Here is a 17,632-nt window from a genome sequence, read left to right on the forward strand (position 1 = left end):
TACGGTAACAGAAATGCTGCTACGGAACGGAACGAGTTGTCGAGAAGAAACTTTCTTAGTTTTTTTTCAAATTTTACTTTGTTGTCTGTCAGATATTTCATATTACTGGGTAAGTGATCAAACAATTTTGTTGCAGCATTGTGCACCCCCATTTTGTACTAAAGACAACCATAGTGTGGAGTAATGAATGTCATTTTTCCTTTTAGTATTCTAATTATGTACATCATTTTTCCTTGTGAATCGTATAGAATTATTTAAAACAAACTTCGTGAGGGAATACACTTACAGAAACTCCCCCATGTATCCTTTTTAAGCTAATTGAGATTATGTGATCATATGATAGTTTGTGTATAGACGCATAGATTTATGTGGAAACCCCTCATGTCAGCGTTAAACAGTGGCTCCAATAGCTGGCGGAAGTTTTCATGTGATGTAGGAATACATCATGTCCAGGAGAGGAGGGATTTTTATTCAAAACGTAAAGTTGGCAATATCACTCGTTATTCTATTGTTTCTGGTTTCTTCCCGCATTTTTACTCGATGTAAATTTCAGGCTTTGTACATCAGTTGCAAGTGAAATGGCGTCTGGTAGAGATGAAATCAATCTGAATAAAAGGAAGAAAGTAGTGAAAAGCGTTATATAGTAACGAGAACGAATAGAAGAAAGTAGAGTTAAAAACATTGAATACGTGAACTACAAAGGAGAAACAGTTAAGCCTAAAGAACAAGATTGTGATTGCAATTAAGTCGTTCGCCAGTGAAACTACTATTATTGTTTGGTTAATCTGTTCCTATTATTCCTCTTACGAATGCACTGTCTGTTATTGCAGATGCAAGTGGAAATTCATGACTACTACAATTAGCTCAGACGTCAAGATGGAATTATATTCCAAGTTCTTAAGATTCGACACTAAAAATGAGAAAGGTGGTGTCTTACAGAGCCTAATAATGGTATGTGTCATTGCAAGGAAACGTCCAAAATTGGCAGGTGACAACAGCTTACCTGTCAAAAACAAACCCAAAGGTCGTACGTACAAATACTGACTCGTGTGTTCAAGTCTGTAAGCGTGTATTTTTATCCGTGTACAGTGTTTCTGATAACAAATTGCAGAGAAGACGGGATCTACCAATCTCTGGCAAGTTCCCCAAGATACATGGGGACAACAGCGGTATGCAAATGTATATCCAACTGGCGTAACATTGTTGGTTGAGAACCACATAAACAGTTTTCCAGTTCATGAATCACACGACACAAATAGAGACTAAAAATACTTGGCTTTAAAGCTTAATGTGAAAGAAATGTGGACTGTTATCAGTCACAATATCCTGAAGTGAAAGTAACTTATTGGCATTACTGGAACATGTTTAATGAAAATTTAAATTTGAAATTTGGTCAACCACAAGTTGATACATGTTGTGTCTGCGATGAATTATGTGTGAAAATAAGAAGTCGTACCGTAATTAATAATGCAAAGCGTGTGGCCGCAGCCGAACTATTAATTCATAAAAGGAGAGCTGAAAAGTTCCACAAGACAGATGATCGTATGCAGAACACGTGCAGAGATTCTCAGGATTTCGCAAGAATTTGCGTTGATTACATGCAAAATCTGATGCTTTCAGTTATCCTCATTGAAGACACCGTCTATTTGCATCAGCTTACTTACACTGTCTTCAACATACATGAATTAAAATTTGGGAAGGTCGTATTCTACACATAATATGAAACAACAACTAGAAAGAGCCTCAGTGCTCTTTATCTTATGTCGTATAAATGAAAATGTCTGCCAAAAATGTCCGACATTCCCATATTTCCTCTGAAGGCTGCGTTGCCCAAAATAAAAATCATTGTATGTGAAGATGGTATCTGTTCTTTCGGACATGTACGAAAGAAAGTTGGGAATGTGGGTCTCACGGGAGGGGCGCCAGAGATAAGTCCCTGCAGTAGAACCATCCTCTGTGTCCTCGGTGGCTCAGATGGATAGAGCCTCTGCCATGTTAGCAGGAGATCTCGGGTTCGAGTCCCGATCGGGGCACACATTTTCAACTGTCCCCGTTGACTTATATCAACGCCTGTATGCAGCAACGGGTATTCACTTCATTATAAAAATCATTGTGTAATCTGACGCATGTTGACACTGATAGCCAAAAGAAGATTTGATTCATTCCATTAATATTTCCCGCTCAGAGGGCACAGCTGCCTGCGTTGTGACAGGGACTGCAGTGTTACGAAGAGAAACGTAGAAAAGACAGAGTGTACCTGGCAGTTGGAGTATGCAGAATTAATCACCTCTTCTAGCTCTAAGAGAGCTTTCATGGTGGCCAGCACATTACAAGAAGAATGTGTTGTCTGTGGAATCACAAGGAAGAAAAATTTCCTTGAGAAAGAAAGCAACGTTTTTCAGTTTCAAACTTTATGGCGTTTTCCTACAGCAATCTTACTCCTGGAATGATGAAGACCCGAACGTTCATTGGTGGATTGCAGGAACATACCTTCAGACTTGCAGATGGAAATGGAGATTTTCCATCACAACCAGCTTTCCCATCTGAAGTGCCAATGATTAGTAACACAAAATGACAGATTAATAAAAATCAAACCTTACCTACCTCATTCCGAAGAAATCCAGCGATTCTAATAATTTATACTCCCAAACCGCCTATATGGATAAAGAAAAGTGACTGATGTAATACTGTGGCGAAATATGTATTGTGAGTAATGGTTTTTACATGAAATTTTTTAATTCAATTAAATTTATTTACATTTGTTTCAGAAACCCTTTGGGTCTGACAAATTTAACAATGTATGTCTCCATAGTGAACATTAAATGAAGATTCAAAACTTTTGGAAAATTCTACATCCTATGTAGTTAACATAGATTAAAACTAGCTCACATTTTGAGAATGATCTAGTTTTTTCTTTCCCCATAACAAATCACTTTTTTGCAGCCCAAGGGGTTTTTCCAGTAAACGATTCACTGTGAAACAGTAATCAGAATGCCCAACTCTTTAAACAGACGTCTGCAAGGTAATCGGAGGTGAGCACCACATAGTATTCTTATAGCACTTTTTTGAGCAGTTACCCCAGAACATTATTTAATATGACATTACTGAATAAAAGTATGCAAATTATGTCAACTTACTGATTTGCCTCTCCCCAAGAATTGCAATGATTCTAAAGTTAATTGTGTTCCAAAACGTGATTTTTCCCATTTAAATCTCATCAATATGGACACCTAAATTTGAAGTTTCCGCCCTATATACTGTTTCTTCACCATGTGTTACACTTATCATTGGTGTAGTTGTGTCTTTTTAAAACTGAGAGAGTCCATTCGCAGAAAACCAGTCAATGATACTTTTAAGAAATTTGATTACAATTTCTTTTCTTTATGTATGTATGCTTGGATTGATTACAATACTAGTCTCATCTGCAAAACGAACTAATTCTTCTTGTTGTAGATTGGACAGGAGACCACTTACATATATGGGGAACAACAGTGGACCTAAGATTGAGTCTTGGGGAATCCTGTATGTGATTTCTTCCCAGTCAGAATTATGTCCCTGGACTGTAGTGGTTGAATGACTAAGTAGAACTTTCTGCATTTTCCACTGGTTAACTATACCTTCAATTTAATAAACTTTAGCCGGCCGAGGTGGCCGAGAGGTTCTAGGCGCTACAGTCTGGAACCGCGCGAGCAGTACGGTCGCAGGTTCGAATCCAGCCTCGGGCATGGATGTGTGTGGTGTCCTTTAGTTTGTTAGGTTTAAGTACTTCTAAGTTCTAGGGGGCTGATGATCCCAGAAGTTAAGTCCCATAGTGCTCAGAGCCATTTTTTTAATAAACTTTAGACAAAGTTTAAGGGGAACACTACTGGCTAAAATGGTTTCGATAACATCTGATTTCTTCACTTAATTCAGAAGTAGAGCTAGCAAAAGTATTTTTACTTATTTGATGGTCATAATACAAACTTTTTACTCTGTACTACTGTAGCGTCTGAAGATCGACATTGTGGGTCGAAAATGGTTACGATTGTGTCCTAAATGTGCTTGTTTCAAAAATAAACAAAACTTCATAATAAGCCAATCACTGATTTACCTAAACGGAACGTCGTTTACATATTGTGCTGTGATTGCCAAAGGTCTTTGGATACTCATTGCAGTTCGTTCTAAAGACGGAAGACCCTGTAAAAATCATTTTAAAGTGTTTACATAGTTTAATCATCAAGGAATGCTTTTCACTATAAGATGATAAAGAAATGATTTTTCCATTTCATCAGAACCAAAGTTCTTCATTTACCGACTCAGTCGATACGCTAGTATATCTCATAGAAGTTCGATGTGGCTCACATCGAGGTTTCCGAGAAATGTGTCCAGCAGAATACACCAGAAATTCTGTGCGCTATTAGTAAATGGTCACCACTCTGCGAATAGGAGTATTATTAGACTAATACCAGAAAAGAACCGATTAAAAACTTTACATAAAATCTAAGGAATACGCTACTGGCTAAAATGGTTTCATTAACATCCGATTTCTTTACATCAACAGCCCAAAGTCCAAAAGTGGAATAAAAAAGCCAGAGACCGTCAGGCCATCAGAGAAGGATACTGTCACCCCAACGTACAGGGTAGGAATGCTTTGCTAGCTATTCGTCAGTTATACATACATGCTAACCGTCACACATCATTCTATAACATCTCCATCAATTGCTCCCAGAGTCTCAGACTGTAAAACTTGCATCAGTCAAAGCAACACGTTCATGTCGTAGAGTCCATGGAGAGGCAACATGGCTACCTTAGCGAAGCAAAATTGACAACCCTCCGTCATCTTTTGTACAGACAAAAGAGAGGGATTGTAGTACATGATAGTACGTAAGGAAATTACGAAGTAACTTCCGCTAGAAGCGATTAGCAGTTATAGCCGGAAACAATATTACACCGGAATATAGCGCACTAGCACTTTATATACAGGGTGTTTAAAAAATGACCGGTATATTTGAAACGGCAATAAAAACTAAACGAGCGGCGATAGAAATACACCGTTTGTTGCAATATGCTTGGGACAACAGTACATTTTCAGGCAGACAAACTTTCGAAATTACAGTAGTTACAATTTTCAACAACAGATGGCGCTGCGGTCTGGGAAACTCTATAGTACGATATTTTCCACATATCCACCATGCGTAGCAATAATATGGCGTAGTCTCTGAATGAAATTACCCGAAACCTTTGACAACGTGTCTGGCGGAATGGCTTCACATGCAGATGAGATGTACTGCTTCAGCTGTTCAATTGTTTCTGGATTCTGGCGGTACGCCTGGTCTTTCAAGTGTCCCCACATAAAGAAGTCACAGGGGTTCATGTCTGGCGAATAGGGAGGCCAATCCACGCCGTCTTCTGTATGTTTGGGATAGCCCAAAGCAATCACACGATCATCGAAATATTCATTCAGGAAATTAAAGACGTCGGCCGTGCGATGTGGCCGGGCACCATCTTGCATAAACCACGAGGTGTTCGCAGTGTCGTCTAAGGCAGTTTGTACCGCCACAAATTCACGAAGAACGTCCAGATAGCGTGATGCAGTAATCGTTTCGGATCTGAAAAATGGGCCAATGATTCCTTTGGAAGAAATGGCGGCCCAGACCAGTACTTTTTGAGGATGCAGGGACGATGGGACTGCAACATGGGGCTTTTCGGTTCCCCATATGCGCCAGTTCTGTTTATTGACGAAGCCATCCAGGTAAAAATAAGCTCCAGGTAAAAATAAGCTTCGTCAGTAAACCAAATGCTGCCCACATGCATATCGCCGTCATCAATCCTGTGCACTATATCGTTAGCGAATGTCTCTGGTGCACCAATGGTAGCGGCGCTGAGGGATTGCCGCGTTTGAATTTTGTATGGATAGAGGTGTAAACTCTGGCGCATGAGACGATACGTGGACGTTGGCGTCATTTGGACCGCAGCTGCAACACGGCGAACGGAAACCCGAGGCCGCTGTTGGATCACCTGCTGCACTAGTTGCGCGTTGCCCTCTGTGGTTGCCGTACGCGGTCGCCCTACCTTTCCAGCACGTTCATCCGTCATGTTCCCAGTCCGTTGAAAATTTTCAAACAGATCCTTTATTGTATCGCTTTTCGGTCCTTTGGTTACATTAAACCTCCATTGAAAACTTCGTCTTGTTGCAACAACACTGTGTTCTAGGCGGTGGAATTCCAACACCAGAAAAATCCTCTGTTCTAAGGAGTAAACCATGTTGTCTACAGCACACTTGCACGTTGTGAACAGCACACGCTTACAGCAGAAAGACGACGTACAGAATGGCGCACCCACAGACTGCGTTGTCTTCTATATCTTTCACATCACTTGCAGCGCCATCTGTTGTTGAAAATTGTAACTACTGTAACTTCGAAAGTTTGTCCGCCTGAAAATGTACTGTTGTCCCAAGCATATTGCAACAAACGGTGTATTTCTATCGCTGCTCGTTTAGTTTTTATTGCCGTTTCAAATATACTGGTCATTTTTGAAACACCCTGTACATCGTCTCTACGCTGCAGAATGCCTCCACGAGACATTGCGATTAATACGTGGAGCGTTCGGTAAGTAATGCAACATATTCGGAATTAGTTGTGGGACATAGTGGAACATTTCCGATTCAGTCCCCATAGTTCTTTGAAGTTCCAATAGGTTGCGGCGCTGTACGTCGCCTTCAGAATGACGTCTGTAAAGGAGGTGCGGAAAATCAGAGCACCGGAGATTTTTATAGGTAGTTGCGAAGTGTCTATGGAGACATGTCAGTAAATAAATATACGGTGAGTTGTTTGGTGAGGTGACTATCATCACCACAACAAGGTTGCGCAAACCTGTTCGGTCTCCCACGTGCAGCCCTCCACACATGGCTGTGAATCCTGCATCTACATCTACATCTACATCTACATTTATACTCCCCAAGCCACCCAACGGTGTGTGGCGGAGGGCACTTTACGTGCCACTGTCATTACCTCCCTTTCCTGTTCCAGTCGCGTATGGTTCGCGGGAAGAACGACTGACTGAAAGCCTCCGTGCGCGCTCTAATCTCTCTAATTTTACATTCGTGATCTCCTCGGGAGGTATAAGTAGGGGGAAGCAATATATTCGATACCTCATCCAGAAACGCACCCTCTCGAAACCTGGCGAGCAAGCTACACCGCGATGCAGAGCGCCTCTCATGCAGAGTCTGCCACTTGAGTTTGTTAAACATCTCCGTAACGCTATCACGGTTACCAAATAACCCTGTGACGAAACGCGCCGCTCTTCTTTGGATCTTCTCTATCTCCTCCGTCAACCCGATCTGGTACGGATCCCACACTGATGAGCAATACTCAAGTACAGGACGAACGAGTGTTTTGTAAGCCACCTTCTTTGTTGATGGACTACATTTTCTAAGCACTCTCCCAATGAATCTCAACCTAGTACCCGCCTTACCAACAGATATTTTACAGAAGTAACTGCTACCAGTGTTTGTTCCGCTACCATATAATCATACAATAAAGGATCCTTCTTTCTATGTATTCGCAATACATTACATTTGTCTATGTTAAGGGTCAGTTGCCACTCCCTGCACCAAGTGCCTACCCGCTGCAGATCTTCTTGCATTTCGCTACAATTTTCTAATGCTGCAACTTCTCTGTATACTACAGCATCATCCGCGAAAAGCCGCATGGGACTTTCGACACTATCTACTAGGTCATTTATATATATTGTGAAAAGCAATGGTCCCATAACACTCCCCTGTGGCACACCAGAGGTTACTTTAACGTCTGTAGACGTCTCTCCATTGATAATAACATGCTGTGTTCTGTTTGCTAAAAACTCTTCAATCCAGCCACACAGCTGGTCTGATATTCCGTAGGCTCTTATTTTGTTTATCAGGCGACAGTGCGGAACTGTATCGAACGCCTTCCGGAAGTCAAGAAAAATAGCATCTACCTGGGAGCCTGTATCTAATATTTTCTAGGTCTCATGAACAAATAAAGCGAGTTGGGTCTCACACGATCGCTGTTTCCGGAATCCATGTTGATTCCTACATAGTAGATTCTGGGTTTCCAAAAACGACATGATACTCGAGCAAAAAACATGTTCTAAAATTCTACAACAGATCGACGTCAGAGATATAGGTCTATAGTTTTGCGCATCTGCTTGACGACCCTTCTTGAAGACTGGGACAACCTGTGCTCTTTTCCAATCATTTGGAACCTTCCGTTCCTCTAGAGACTTGCGGTACACGGCTGTTAGAGGGGGGGCAAGTTCTTTCGCGTACTCTGTATAGAATCGAATTGGTATCCCGTCAGGTCCAGTGGACTTTCCTCTGTTGAGTGATTCCAGTTGCTTTTCTATTCCTTGGACACTTATTTCGATGTCAGTCATTTTTTCGTTTGTGCGAGGATTTAGAGAAGGAACTGCAGTGCGGTCTTCCTCTGTGAAACAGCTTTGGAAAAAGGTGTTTAGTATTTCAGCTTTACGCGTGTCATCCTTTGTTTCAATGCCATCATCATCCCGGAGTGTCTGGATATGCTGTTTCGAGCCACTTACTGATTTAACGTAAGACCAGAACTTCCTACAATTTTCTGTCAAGTCGGTACGTAGAATTTTACTTTCGAATTCACTGAACGCTTCACGCATAGCCCTCCTTACGCTAACTTTGACATCGTTTAGCTTCTGTTTGTCTGAGAGGTTTTGGCTGCGTTTAAACTTAGAGTGAAGCTCTCTTTGCTTTCGCAGTAGTTTCCTAACTTTGTTGTTGTACCACGGTGGGTTTTTCCCGTCCCTCACAGATTTACTCGGCACGTACCTGTCTAAAACGCATTTTACGATTGCCTTGAACTTTTTCCATAAACACTCAACATTGTCAGTGTCGGAACAGAAATTTTCGTTTTGATCTGTTAGGTAGTCTGAAATCTGTCTTCTATTACTCTTGCTAAACAGATAAACCTTCCTCCCTTTTTTTATATTCCTACTAACTTCCATATTCAGGGATGCTGCAACGGCCTTATGATCACTGATTCCCTGTTCTGTACATAAAGAGTCGAAAAGTTCGGGTCTGTTTGTTATCAGTAGGTCCAAGATGTTATCTCCACGAGTCGGTTCTCTGTTTAATTGCTCGAGGTAATTTTCGGATAGTGCACTCAGTATATTGTCACTCGATGCTCTGTCCCTACCACCCGTCCTAAACATCTGAAGGTCCCAGTCTATATCTGGTAAATTGAAATCTCCACCTAAGACTATAACATGCTGAGAAAACTTATGTGAAATGTATTCCAAATTTTCTCTCAGTTGTTCTGCCACTAATGCTGCTGAGTCGGGAGGTCGGTAAAAGGAGCCAATTATTAACCTAGCTCGGTTGTTGAGTGTAACCTCCACCCATAATAATTCACAGGAACTATCCACTTCTACTTCACTACAGGATAAGCTACTACTAACAGCGACGAACACTCCACCACCGGTTGCATGCAATCTATCCTTTCTGAACACCGTCTGTACCTTTGTAAAAATTTCGGTAGAATTTATCTCTGGCTTCAGCCAGCTTTCTGTATCTATAACGATTTCAGCTTCGGTGCTTTCTATCAGTGCTTGAAGTTCCGGTACTTTACCAACGCAGCTTCGACAGTTTACAATTACAATACCGATTGCTGCTTGGTCCCCGCATGTCCTGACTTTGCCCCGCACCTGTTGAGGCTGTTGCCCTTTCTGTACTTGCCCAAGGCCATCTAACCTAAAACACCGCCCAGCCCACGCCACACAACCCCTGCTACCCGTGTAGCCGCTTGTTGCGTGTAGTGGACTCCTGACCTATCCAGCGGAACCCGAAACCCCACCACCCTATGGCGCAAGTCGAGGAATCTGCAGCCCACATGGTCGCAGAACCGTCTCAGCCTCTGATTCAGACCCTCCACTCGGCTCTGTACCAAAGGTTCGCCGTCAGTCCTGTCGACGATGCTGCAGATGGTGAGCTCTGCTTTCATCCCGCTAGCGAGACTGGCAGTCTTCACCAAATCAGATAGCCGCCAGAAGCCAGAGAGGATTTCCTCGGATCCATAGCGACACACATCATTGGTGCCGACATGAGCAACCACCTGCAGATGGGTGCACCCTGTACCCTTCATGGCATCCGGAAGGACCCCTTCCACATCTGGAATGACTCCCCCCCGGTATGCACATGGAGTGCACATTGGTTTTCTTCCCCTCTCTTGCTGCCACATCCCTAAGGGGCCCCATTACGTGCCTGACGTTGGAGCTCCCAACTACCAGTAAGCCCACCCTCTGCGACCGCCCAGATTTTGCAGACTGAGGGGCAACCTCTGGAACAGGACAAGCAGCCATGTCAGGCCGAAGATCAGTATCAGGCTGAGACAGAGCCTGAAACCGGATCATCAGACAAACTGGAGAGGCCTTCCGTTCAGCCCTCCGGAATGTCTTTCGCCCCCTGCCACACCCTGAGACGACCTCCCACTCTACCACAGGTGAGGGATCAGCCTCAATGCGGGCAGTATGCCGGGCAACCACAGTCGTAGTCCGATCAGGGGATGTGTGGGACGAGCTGGCCGTCCCCGACAAACCCCCATCCGGAACCCCACAGTGATGCCCATTGGCAACAGCCTCAAGCTGTGTGACCGAAGCCAACACTGCCTGAAGCTGGGAGCGAAGGGATGCCAACTCAGCCTGCATCCGAACACAGCAGTTGCAGTCCCTATCCATGCTGAAAACTGTTGTGCAAAGAACGTCTGATATAATCTACAGAGAGCGCAAACAAATCGACACAAAATTTAAACGGTTATTAAAATACAAGATTGCCTAGTAAATGCAGTAATGCTGCTACTTGTGCACTGCTGACACACTGCTCGGCGGCGGAAGGAGACTACGCGATTTTACACTATTCAGGTACTAAAACGCGATGCTACAACTCTCAAATACTATAATACGCCCGAAATTTATGAATTAGACAATGCAAGTACCAAAAACACGCAAAGAAATTAAGAATTAAACTATGTAACAAATGAGTGAGCTAGGAGTATACGACTTGCTGCTGCAGCTGCTTATCCAATGGCGGCAGGGAGCACACTGACTGTGACCAACCGACACTGGCCGTTCAAAACAAAAACAGAAGACAAAGGACTACGCGAATTTACACTATTCAGGTACTAAAACGCGATGCTACAACTCTCAAATACTATAATACGCCTGAAATTTATGAATTAGACAATGCAAGTACCAAAAACACGCAAAGAAATTAAGAATTAAACTATGTAACAAATGAGTGAGCTAGGAGTATGAGACTTGCTGCTGCAGCTGCTTATCCAACGGCGGCAGGGAGCACACTGATGTTGGAGCGTGCAGATACTTTCATTCGATGTGATCGACGGGTCAAAATCAAACACCTCGCTGCTCAACTGGACATTTCTGTTGGTAGTGCTGACGCACTAGTCCACCAGTTGGAGTACCGTACTCAAAGATGTGTGCCCACTACTGCCCTCGCTGTCTAACGAAAACCATAAAGAGCAATGGAGGACCATGTGTGCCGAATTGGTTGCAGGTTTAAAAGCTAATTGTGAAAAATGTTTGTCACAGGTGATGAAAAATGGGTTCATCACTTCGAATCGGAAACAAAGTGGCAATCCTTAGAGTGGTGCCACACCGCCTCTCCTCTGAAAGAAAAGTTCAAAGCCGCATCATTAGCAGGTAAAATCATGGCGACCGTCTTCTGGAAGTCTGAAGGGGTTGTGTTGTAACCGCGACCATAACGGTCGTGGGGTCTCCGAGAATGAAAGCGCAGTGGGACCAAACGGGAGCTGCCTGCGAACAAACAAAACGAATGGGAAAGGACGGACAAGAACAATGACGGACGACCGAGCAAGACCTTACGAACAACAACATGCAAGAAGCAATGGGGTCACGAGCGAGAACCTCACGACTCCACAATGTCGACTCGTACATGGAAACAAAGAAAGGTAAACACACTGTCTGTAGTCGAGATATCGATAGACTCACGCGAATCTCAGACTGCCTCGCTGAGCGAGAGGCAGGCGCTTAAATACATGATAGGGTACGTCGCTATTGGCCGCTGAGACCACGTGTTCCACCCTGGCGCCTAGGGTATGTCGCTATTGGCCGCTGGGATCACGTGTTTCACCATGGCGCCGTCACATTATATGCGCGCAGTCATAGATTTCGGCGCGCCGGCTTCAGAAACCTCTAGTGGTAATCAAGGTTCATGCCGTCTGGCGCAGATTCGAGACTCGCGGCACTCTGTACCAGAGGTTATTGTGTTTTATGTCCTCCCTCATGATGCAACATTCAAATTTGAGGTGTATTGTGCTACCCTCTGGAAACTGAAGAAACGACTTCAACGTGTTCGTCGCCACAGAAGTCTCCGCAACCGGGAGGAGCTCACAGAACTTAATTGCACTGTTCTTCCTCATCGATCCTACAGCCCGAAACTCCCATTTTCTATTTCCATCTTTTTGGCACAATGGAGAATGAACTTTGCGGCAAACAGTAAGTAGGTGATGGGGAGGCTATTGATGCAGTAAGACGGTGGCTCCGACGTCGACCAGCAGAGTGGTACCATGCGGGCATACAGGCATACAGACCCTCCCACTATTGAACAGAGATTATGCTGAAAAACAGAATTTCGTAGCCAAACGAATGGTGAATAGTATAGTGTATTATAATCCTGATAAAACGAATCTGTTTTCACAAAAAAATATTGAATTACTTATTGAAAGCACCTTGTAGAACAACGTGGCATTGCGGGGAACGCTAAATATCGTGCCACAGCCTCTCTGTGCACATATTACGTCTTTTTTATGTAGTCAGTTGCTTCTGACTAGGAGCACAACCAAGACACTACCTTTGTGGATTAGTATCAGTACTCTAAACGTAACGGATGCCATCTGCAGCACACGAATAGGGTTTTCAGTAACTGAATTGTGTAGCAAATCTTTGGAGTTATGAGTGCGCACCAGCTAATTTCTTAGATCTATCAGAGGGCTTATTGGCTTTGAAGCTCCTCTGACCTATCCCTTTCACAGTACAATCAGTAGCAGTGGACCTCGAAACCTGCAAATTCTCTGACAGAATATTCTAGCTTTTGAGCTCTTAGAATTATAAATCGTTCTGATTCATTTATTTCTCCCTCTTCACCCATTCTGACAGAAAAAATTCGATATGATTATTTTTCCAGTTGTGAAACCATATTGTCATTTAGAAAAATCTTGGCTATGTTGAAAAATGGCAACACTCCCATGCAGTCTCAGACGCGTAGAATTATTAAAAACTCTTCTGGTATTCTGTTACTTAGTATAGCCAACATTTCTCGAATGATAGTCTAAATGCTATTCTCACTTGAGATATAACCTCGAAATTAATATTAGCTACTCTCATAATTAGAAATTTTATCATGAATATTTTGAAGTGTTTCTGTGGCCAATAAAGGTAGTGTAATCATTATGTTCTATTGCCTTTGTCTTGCTACACTGCAAAATACTCTCTTAAAAGAAATGAAATGTCTGTCTTTGCTTCACACTCTTTGCTTTTAGATAAGCTAACTTTACACAACCAGTATACACCTATTACGATCTTCACGCAACGCTTGTATTTCGAATGTGCCTCATTCCTACATGTGCTCAATTTTGTCTCTTGCTTTCTTTCCTTCTTTTTGAATTTCTACGATGTGTAGTTTATCGAACGTCATGTAATCCACTGATTGCATTTTCTTTTCTAGCTCACCCAAATATTCGACTGTTCATCACTCAGGGCGGTCTTCAGAGTTTCAACGAGGCATCCTATTACAGTGTGCCACTAGTCGGAATACCTTTCTTTGGTGATCAAGCATACAATGTGGCAAAAATGGTCAGCGCTGGAATTGGAGTCAAGCTGGACTTTCGAACCATCACCAAACAGTCTGTCCTCCAAGCCGTGCGGACTGTTCTGGAGGATCCCAGGTAGAGTATATTGATTTCGAAATAACCGTAGCAGGATACATAATTATAAAATGCTGCGAATCAGGAACTGTGTAAATCTGAAGAGGCTGAAAATATCAGCCTACCAGTTGAAAAACTAAGATTTATTAGCCTTTGGCCTAGGTTTCGACATATCTAAGGCCCACTCTTTCTGAAGAAGGTATTTTTTAGAAATATCGAAATCTAGGTCAAGGGCTAATAAACCTTTGTTTTGTAACTGGTTGGCTGATATTTTCAACCTCTTCATATATAACTATATTCATTTCATCTACGTTTCTTGCAAGATTTGCGATCTGTGGCAGTATGACATACATGATATAAGTAAGAATAATCTGTTCTTCTATTTAGCTCTGTTATGAAATCAGAAGACCTAGAAAACAGATGGAACCAAGTAAGAAATTAGAAAAGCAAAATGTTCTCATCAGTTCCTATGTATAAGAATTGAAAGCTTATGACGTACGAAGCCTCTCACCACTACCAAGATGCTTGTAATGCTTTTCTTTTGAAACGTTAGCAATGCAAGGAATAGGGAACGGTAAGGTGCTAGGGTACACAACTTTTATTTGATTCTCCAACGCATAAAGAAAGGAAATACGGCACAGTTTGAAAGACAATCTTCAGTGTGAGCTGAAAGGAACAAAAAGATCATTAATTTCCAATTACACATTTACAGTTTTTTTAAATTAACGAATATTAGGAAAATTTCAATTATTAACAAAGACTGACCTTTTTCGTGACAAGTGCGCCGATCCATTAAGTTGATACATTCTTCGGAGCCGGTTTGTCAAACCTGATAGAACGACTTTCTAACTAGCAACCCAATTCACAACAACATAAGACAGCAGAATTACAACAAGCAATATAAACGATCACACAAAAGAGGATATACGGAACTGATTAGCAATGAAAATAAAAATTCGTGTCAAAAATGATTACAGCCTAAACAGGGCTCGACGCGCAATTGGAAAAGTAAACTTTTATTAATAATAAATAAAGGGTAAGTGTTCTCAAAGATTCACGTGATATCAAAGTAAGATTTTCCACATAAACATTAGAAAAAGACCTATAAGCCTCTGCAGAAGTATATCTTCAGGCAGGTTATCTAAAATAACAAGACTGTCCTCACTACATAAAAATACCAGTGTAAAAATGTGTTGGAGGTGTCTAGAGCCGTTAGTTTTATTTTACTTGCCCAAAGCCCAGCCATGAGCATTGCAGCACAATGGGTCTGTAGCGAATCACTCAAAACTGGTTAAAGCTTAACGAAGGTCACGTTCACCAGATTCCAAAAAATCGAGGTATGTTGGTGAAATTCATACAATTTCTTCTATGAAAATAAATGTCCTTTATCATCACCACGCAGCATGTCGATTTTGACATGTACGCCTCCAAAACTCGTGGCAGGGGTTTGATGCCCGCTCGGCTATAGACATCCCTACATCACACACGGAGAACAATTACAACTAAATGCCATTCTACGTCAACGTAGCCATCGCCACATCTCACGTAGTGCATATTAGAGCTGTAAAACTACCGTAGACTATCATAAGCAAGCTTGGGCTATGAGAGTTTCTCCAGTAGTTTTTGTCAGTTAAGGTCGTACCCTCTTCAATTGTATCTTAGGTGTGTTGCATACTTGTTGGTTGCTACCTCATAACTATTGCTTTCTTTACCTAGGCGATCAGTGTCTTACTACATTCCCCTAAAAACCGGAAGCAGTGAACTGTTGAGAAACTGAGGATATTTAAAAAGGCCGGTTAACCTACAGAACATTTTTGTTCTATGCAGTTATTCCCCTGTCTATTAATTAAAAGTAAACAGCATTTGTAACAAAATTGGAATTGTCCGTTTTTAATTCAGATTTTATTAAAAAATTGTTGATCTGTAATGTGAAACAGAGGGATGTTGTAGAAAGAAATAAAGAAAATAATAAGATTTATCATGTAGCACTAGAAAACGCAATTTCCGCACCAAAAAGGTAAAATAAAATTAAAAAAAACGCAAAACAATATTTATCAGACATCGCTGCAGTAGTTCTTCAAACGTGTATAAAACATGTTTCTTTTATTCATCAACAACTTCGAATACATCAGTAACAACAGGAATCTCTTGCCTTTGATCATGATGAAGAACGTTCTGCCGAGTGCAAAATAACAATAATAATGACAAATATTTTTTATGTTTGTGCATGTAAACTGTATTGGCATAAAAAGTAATTGCTTTAGTTTTGTTAAAGTAACGCGATCAAATAACTTTTGTCACTTATAAAATGCAATTATATACTATAAGGATATACACTGAGCTAACAAAAGTCATGGGATCCTCCTAATATTGTGTCGGGCGTCCTTATTTCCGGCATAGTGTAGCAGCTCGACTTCAGATGGACTCAACAAGTCGTTGGAAGTCGCATGCAGAAATACTGAGCTATGTTAGCCATCCATAATTGCGTAAATGTTACCAGTGCAGAATTTTGTGGTCGAACGGACCTCTCCATCATGTCCCGTTAATGTTCGATGGTATTCATTTCTGACGATCTGGGTGGACAAATCATTCGCTCGTATTGTCAAGAATGTTCTTCAAACCAGTCGCGAACATTTGTGACCGGCGTCATGGCGCACTGTCATCGATAAAAAATGCATTGTTATTTGGGAATATGAAGTTAATGGATGGCTGCAAATTGACTCCAAGTAGTCGAACATAGCCGTTTCCTGTCAATGGTCGGTTCTATTGGACCAAAGGACCCAGTCTATTCCATGTAAACGATGCCCTCACCATTATTGAGCTTGCACAGTGCGTTGTTGACAGCTTGAGTCAATGGCTTAGTGGGATCTACGCCACATCGAACCCAACCATCAGCCTTTACCAACTGAAATCGTGATTCATCTGACCAGACCACTGTTCTTGAGCCGTCTATGGTGCAGCGGGTATGGTAACGAGCCCAGCAGAGGCGCTGCAGGCGATGTCGTGCTGTTAGCAAAGGCACTCGTGTCGGTCGCCTACTGCCATAGCCCTTCAACGCCAAATTTCGCCGCATTGTCCTAACGGTTATGTTCGTCGTACGTTCCACATTGATTTCTGCGATTATTTCACGTAGTGTTGCTTGTCTGTTAGCACTAACAACTCTACCCAAACGCCTCTGACGTCGGTCGTCAAGTGAAGGCTGTTGGCCTCTGCGTTGCTAGCAATGACAGGTTCTGCCTGAAATTTGGTGTTTTCGTCACACTCCTGACACTGTGGATCTCAGAATATTGAATTCCCCAACGATTTCCGAAACGGAGTGTCTCATGCATCTAGCTACAACTATCACTGCTAAAATAACGCGGCATAAGTAGTCTGTGTCGATGCTGCTGCACATGCGGTTGCTCGACAACTGATGCCGTCTTACTAGATGCGTCACTTATTTAGCTGCCAGTTATCATACCGCAACTTCCGGCGGCCAGTAACGAGCCGAGTACCTTATCTACTTCCGCTCCGGCATCAATAGAGCGCGCGACGCTAAGTAAAACTAGTAGCGTCGTGCTGGAACGCCCAGTGCGCAGTGCAAAGTACCTTGAACACCGCACGTAGTACATCAGCATATCGAAGATATATATCGTAGCAACTAGCAGCAAATGAATGTTTATATACATATAATCAAAGATGGGAGC

General features: G+C 42.3%; 1 protein-coding gene across 1 annotated transcript in view; it reads left to right on the top strand.

The window, feature by feature from the left end:
• The window catches only part of LOC124789011 (UDP-glucosyltransferase 2-like), a 64,451-nt gene that overhangs the window by 32,787 nt on the left and 14,032 nt on the right, over nucleotides 1–17,632 (top strand). The window contains exon 5 of the mRNA XM_047256298.1: nucleotides 13,748–13,967. Within this exon, the coding sequence (XP_047112254.1) occupies nucleotides 13,748–13,967 (220 nt within the window). The remainder of the gene's footprint in view (nucleotides 1–13,747; nucleotides 13,968–17,632) is intronic.

The sequence above is a fragment of the Schistocerca piceifrons genome, chromosome 3 (assembly GCF_021461385.2).
Source record: "Schistocerca piceifrons isolate TAMUIC-IGC-003096 chromosome 3, iqSchPice1.1, whole genome shotgun sequence".
Taxonomy (NCBI): Eukaryota; Metazoa; Arthropoda; class Insecta; order Orthoptera; family Acrididae; genus Schistocerca; species Schistocerca piceifrons.